This window comes from Somniosus microcephalus, unplaced genomic scaffold (genome assembly GCF_052327205.1).
Source record: "Somniosus microcephalus isolate GS21.2 unplaced genomic scaffold, FLI_Smic_1.0 scaffold965, whole genome shotgun sequence".
In the NCBI taxonomy this organism is placed as follows: Eukaryota; Metazoa; Chordata; class Chondrichthyes; order Squaliformes; family Somniosidae; genus Somniosus; species Somniosus microcephalus.
Genome location: NW_028226152.1, coordinates 57,032 through 63,031, shown reverse-complemented (window position 1 = coordinate 63,031; position 6,000 = coordinate 57,032). Strand labels below are relative to the sequence as shown.

Genomic DNA, 6,000 nt, shown 5'->3' with positions numbered 1-6,000 from the left:
GTTATGAGGTAGGAAACGCAGCAGCTAATTTGCGCACAGCAAGGTCCCACAAACAGCAATGTGATAATGACCAGATAATCTGTTTTTGGTGATGCTGATTGAGGGATAAATATTGGCCAGGACACCGGGGATAACTCCCCTACTCTTCTTCGAAATAGTGCCATGGGATCTTTTACGTGCACCTGAGAGGTTTAACATCTCTTCCAAAAGACAGCACCCTCCGACAGTGCAGCACTCCCTCAGTGCTGCATTGGAGTGTCAGCCTAGATTTGTGTGCTCAAGTCTCTTTTTAGGATCATTTGTAAATTTTGACACCGCTCCCTCTAGTCCTATATCCAAATCATTGATGTAGACAGTGAACAGAAGTCGTCCCAGAACAGAAAACTGTGTGGCACCACTATATACTTCCAAACACTGAGAAACTGGCCTAACTCCTGCTCAGTTTCCTCCCTTCTTACCAATTTGCTACCCTCCTCCTAATTTTTATCAAAGAAGAAAATTAAGTTACAGGAAACTTTGTGCTATCCGGCACCCACGGGACCAAGCTGCTGCCGTTGCCTCAAAACTGCTGTACTCTCCAGAGTTAATGTTGAGAGATAGGGAGATTCTTATCTCCGTATTTGACAACAAACACTGTTGCTTAGCAACAGCTTCTAAACACTCGGGTGTGGCCCTAAAGCTCTGTAGCTGAAGCTGTTGCTATAGCTACAGACCTTGCACAGCTTGACTGTTCAAACAAAGCAAAAAAAACAAACAAACAGAATAAAAAACGGCTGCTGATTTTTGCCGGTGGCTCCAGATTGCCGGATAGCTCACCTCCGGATGGCACAAAGTTTCCTGTACTATGAACACAGCTATAAGTCACAGATGTACAGATTCCAACTCAGGCAAAACAGTAACTACATTAAAAAGTGATCAGACAGAAACAACCACATAGAAAAATTAATATATCAAGTCCTTTACCAAATGCAATGTAATAGCTCTCCAATTTGTCATAATGGCATTAGCCAAAGTAAAAAGACAAGTTGACTGAAGCAACATAGGCCTCAATCAAGCAACTGTGAACACCAAAAATAAACAAGTTTCAGGAGCAGCGATCTTGCAAAGTTTGAAACTTGCTGAAAAATTAATCTGACCTACTCATGCATAAATACTTTCTCCTTGCGCCAACCGAGGAAAAATAACGGTGGTACCCTCCCAAAACAAGGCCTATATATAGACATCTGCCAATTGCAAATGGATGACCATCAGCCTTTGAACTCCATGCGCAGCACTAAAAGCCTCAAAAGAAATGCATTCCTATAGGAATTTCCCTGTTCATTTGGGGGTTGGAGGTTAAACGAATTGGGAATCAACGCATTTTTCACATAACACTACCGCAAAAATTTCAATATTCTCAATCGCACTCTGCAACAATCACTCTTTGTGGTTCATTCTACATCTACCTACCTGGGTTAAAATGTAGTTTCTCTGGGCCTCTTCCATGACAATTAGGCTTGCATTGATATAATCATTGTCTGCTTTCTGAAGCTGAACACGGCTGTGGTCAACTACAATTAAAAAATAATTTAAAAAAATATATTAATACTTTAATGGAGACGTCAGATCACAATTAACATTTTAGATCATGTTACACTTATACATGCAGTATAAAATAAGAAGTACTAAAACTTAAATGGGGTGGTGGACCTGGATTTGAATCCGGATCAACTGATGAAATGAAAGTCTCCTTCCTCAATTGGCAGCAGGGGGCTGAAATGAAAGGAGAGGAGATTGAGCAGTCTCAAACCATTAACCTAGCTCATGGGATACCTGTTCTGGGAGTACTTGATCCCGACACTGGCTGCACGAAATGGAAAAATACTCCATCCTCACCTTGATTCAATAAGAATGGGGCACGGAGAACTTGAACACTCAACTTAGGGTTTATGAATACAAGATTTCCTCCCGAACCAACTCCAAGCAGCCAGCCGCCTGATCGTACCTGCCGCCCTGCTCCCCCCAACCCTAGCCCGATAGTCCCAGCAGGCGGCCCAGTCCATTTTGGGAGCCAGACCTCATCAGCATTCAGCCAGTGGGCTGCGGGTGGAAAACAAGCTCCGCGGGGCGTTCCACCGGCTCTGGCCGCCGCAACAACATGGAGTGGCCTCCGGGCCGGAGAAGCAGCAGCAGCGCAGGCTGGTTTTGTGGAGCCCCGGAAGAGCACTCCTACCCCGCCAAGCCACATAAAGATACAGAAAAACTTACCCGCGGGCTCCTCTCTGGCTGGACTGCCAGTTAATACTGGGCGAAGCGGGCAAGAGGCAGGCTTCAGCCAGTACTAAGCGGCGCGCCCGTTAAGCTGCGCTGTCTGGCAGTCCCGCGCGGGAAGCTTGCCAGCTTCACAATGAAAAAAAACCACGCATCCACGAAAATTTGAATGGGCCCCACACACCACCCCCCCCTCAAAAAAGAGGGAATATTGGCCATAATACCCCGATTTGCGTTATTAAAAGGGCGCACTGCCCGACTCAGGCAGGCACGCCAGCCACCCAGCGGCAGGCCCATGGGAAGATTACACCGGCCACAGCGGGAATAGGGCTGCAAGACATTCTCCACTATTTTTAAGGTCGCTACCTCCCCTGGCCTCAAAATCTCCCCACCCTCCCAAAGAATATATTACTTTTCTCTAATTTCATTCAAAGAACATTTTCTACTTCACAATTTCAAATACTTCTGTACATTCCTTGAATTATTTCATTCACAGAAAATAAAAAAAAGCTAAAGTAAAACTGCAAGTGATATTTGCTATTCAAAGGTTAAAAGGGAAACCTACACTAAAATTATGATTCAATTAACAGGGATGTTTTAAAACTCTTACCCAGTAATTTCAAAGTGCCAACAGTACCATAGCCATTTTTGAAGCTCACTCACTGTTATTATATTAGGGGCAAGTCAATTTGCTTTCAGTCTGGTCCTAGAAACAGCATGCAAGATAAAATGACCAGTTAATCTGGTTTTGGCGGTGCTGCCTCAGGAATAAACACCGGCAGGACAATATTTTCTTCAAATACATCCACCTGAACAGGCAAACAGAACGTCTAACAATGCAACACTCCCCGAGCACTGCACTGAAGTGTCAGCCTACATTATGTGTTCAAGTCCGTAGATGGGTTTGAACTCTCAATGTTCGACTTAGGGGCACCACCCCCAATGCTTCTGCACCCAGAGAGCTGCCCCAGTGGAAAAAAAGACAGACTTGCATTTCTATAGCGCCTTTCACGACCACCGGACAGCCAATGAAGTACCTTTTGAAGTGGAGTCACTGTTGTAATGTAGGAAATGCAGCAGCCAATTTGCGCACAGCAAGCTTCCAGAAACAGCAATGTGATAATGACCAGATAATCTGTTTTTGATGATGTTGAATGAGGGATAAATATTGGCCAGGACACCGGCGATAACTCCCCTGCTCTCCTTCGAAATAGTGCCATGGGGTCTTTTACATCCACTCGAGAGAGCAGACAGGGCCTCGGTTTAACGTCTCATCCAAAAGACGGCACCTCCGACAGTGCAGTACTGAGGGCGTCTCGGCCTGGATTTTTGTGCTCAAGTCTCTGGAGTGGGACTTGAACCCACAACCTTCTGACTCAGAGGCGAGGGTGCTACCAACTGAGCCACAGCTGACCCCCAGTGTTGCAAGAACCTTCCTCTCTGGTGCTCCCTGACCCTGTGACATCCCCCCCCCCCCCCCCACAAAATAATATTGCAAAAACCCCAAGCCCCCCACCCCATCCCAGTGCTGCTAGACCTCAGAGCCTGTACCAGTGCTAGATCTCAGTAGCACTCGCGATGCTGGTCACTATCTACTAATACTACTTGATCGAATGCATTGTGTACGCACACGACCTTGACTCAGTGAGCAATGTCACTCGAGATCTGCTAGTAAAGCAGAAAAACTAATTTGGCAAGAATCACAATAAACTGTTGTGGAGTATAGTGTGGGTGGGGTGAAGGAAAGCACAATGAGCAACATTTCCACTTGTGGTAGCCTGTAAGTTGCCACTATTATCAAGCCAGCCCAACTAAGGAAATATATATTTTATATATTACATCTGTATTTCGCTGTGCAGCAAGTTCAATAAAACTCAACCTGGGCCAAAGTTGAAAATGTAAGAAGAAGTGGTCTGAACTCCCTGCCAGCGTTCTATGGATGAGAATGATTTATAAAAGTTAAAGAGCAGCAGAAAAATAGACGACAATGGATATTTTGTTTAAATGAAAAATCTCTCATTTGGAACAATTAAAACCGACATAAGCCTGACCATTAATGTTTGCCTTCACCAGGTTCTCACGACATAAGTTACATTATGATGTAGAACTGCTTGTGCAACCACTCTGTGTAGAGAGTGTGTGTAATATTTTATTCACCCCAACAGTACCTTTAAATATATTTATAAAATTAAGAGTTAAAAATGCAACCTCCCAAATTTAAGTTTTAAAATGATGGTAACTATGTAGACGACACAAATATTCACTAATGGCTGTACTGTACTGAAAAGGCTTACATTTTAAATAAAACACAACTATCATTTGTTTGGAGTAATTTAACACAGCAGCATACGAGTCATTCTAAATAAGCTGCATTTTCCAAAATAGACACATGAAGCTCGTTTCTACATCATTATGGGTCCAATAACGTTTCCATAATCATGTTTACAATGCTTACATCTCAGGTGCCAACAGGAAAAGTTCTACTCTTTCTGGTAAACCAAAGCGCTAGTGTTCTCGGAAAGATGACATCACTGTTGCAGAAAGATGAACTAATGTAATACTATGAATAGTTCCTGATGCAGCCTACACATAAATACAGCTGCTTAACTCTTTAACTGCTGGGGAGATACATCCTTGAATTAGAATATTTAACATTAAATTATCATTGTGTGTAAAATTAGTGTACAAAAAGGTTTACACATTTTATCAGGTCACTAAATGAGGTTCATATCCCTGTGGAGTTGCTGATCGTGGATTCGGTATAGCCATGATCTTTAGGAAGCTCTTATTCAGTTGCAGCAAGCTGCTGCAGGAAACTTTGTGTTATCCGGAGGCTAAATGTCCGGCAAGCTCAAGCCACCGGCAAAAATCAGGAGCTGTTTCGTTAGGTTTTTTTTCTTTTCGTTGCTTTTTTCTCAACAGTCAAGCTCTGCAAGGTCTCGCTGAAGCTGTTGCTAAGCTACAGAGACGCTACAGAGAGTACGGCCGACTGTTTAGAAGCTGTTGCCAACAGGGTTTGTTGCCAGATACGGAGCTCAAAATCTCCGTATGTTTCAACATTAGCGCTGGTTTGTCCTGCAGTTTTGAGGGAATGGCAACAGCTCGGTCCCGTCGGTGCCGGATAGCACAAAGTTTCCTGTACTTTCTTTAGTCGGGAAAATGGCTGGAATCTATTGTTAAGGAAGTGGTATCAAGCTACTTACAAAATCATAAGATGATTAGGCAGAGTCAACATGGTTTTACGAAAGGGAAATCATGTCTGACAAATTTATTAGAGTTTTTTCAGGATGTTCTTCTTCTTAGGTGTAACTAGCAGGGTAGATAAAGGGGAACCAGTGGATGTAGTATATTTACATTTCCAAAAGGCATTCGATAAGGTGCCACATAAAAGGTTATTACACAAGATAAGGGCTCATGGGGTTGGGGTAATATAGTAGCATGGATAGAGGATTGGTTAACAGACAGAAAACAGAGAGTAGGGATAAACGGATCTTTTTCAGGTTGGCAGGCTGTAACTAGTGGGGTGCCGCAAGGATCAGCACTGGGGCCTCAGCTATTTACAATCTATATTAATGACCTAGATGAAGGGACCGAGTGTAATGTATCCAAGTTTGCTGACGATACAAAGCTAAGTGGGACAGTAAGCTGTGAGGAGAACACAAAGCGTCTGCAAAGGGACATAGGTAGATTAAGTGAGTGGGCAGTAAGGTGGCAGATGGAGTATAATGTAGGGAAATGTGAAGTTATTCA

The 6,000-nt window shown here is 43.6% G+C and overlaps 1 protein-coding gene across 2 annotated transcripts in view; it reads right to left on the bottom strand.

The window, feature by feature from the left end:
- Positions 1-1,242: 1,242 nt before the first annotated feature.
- The window catches only part of LOC147080929 (tyrosine-protein phosphatase non-receptor type 2-like), a 42,225-nt gene continuing 37,467 nt past the window's right edge, over positions 1,243-6,000 (bottom strand). The window contains exons 3-4 of one of the 2 annotated variants that reach the window (XM_085981017.1): positions 1,690-1,752; positions 1,243-1,550 (exon numbers count right to left, since the gene is read on the bottom strand). In XM_085981017.1, the coding sequence (XP_085837143.1) occupies positions 1,417-1,550; positions 1,690-1,752 (197 nt within the window). In that variant the 3' untranslated portion in view covers positions 1,243-1,416. The remainder of the gene's footprint in view (positions 1,551-1,689; positions 1,753-6,000) is intronic. The other variant, XM_085981018.1, reaches the window with a different exon arrangement.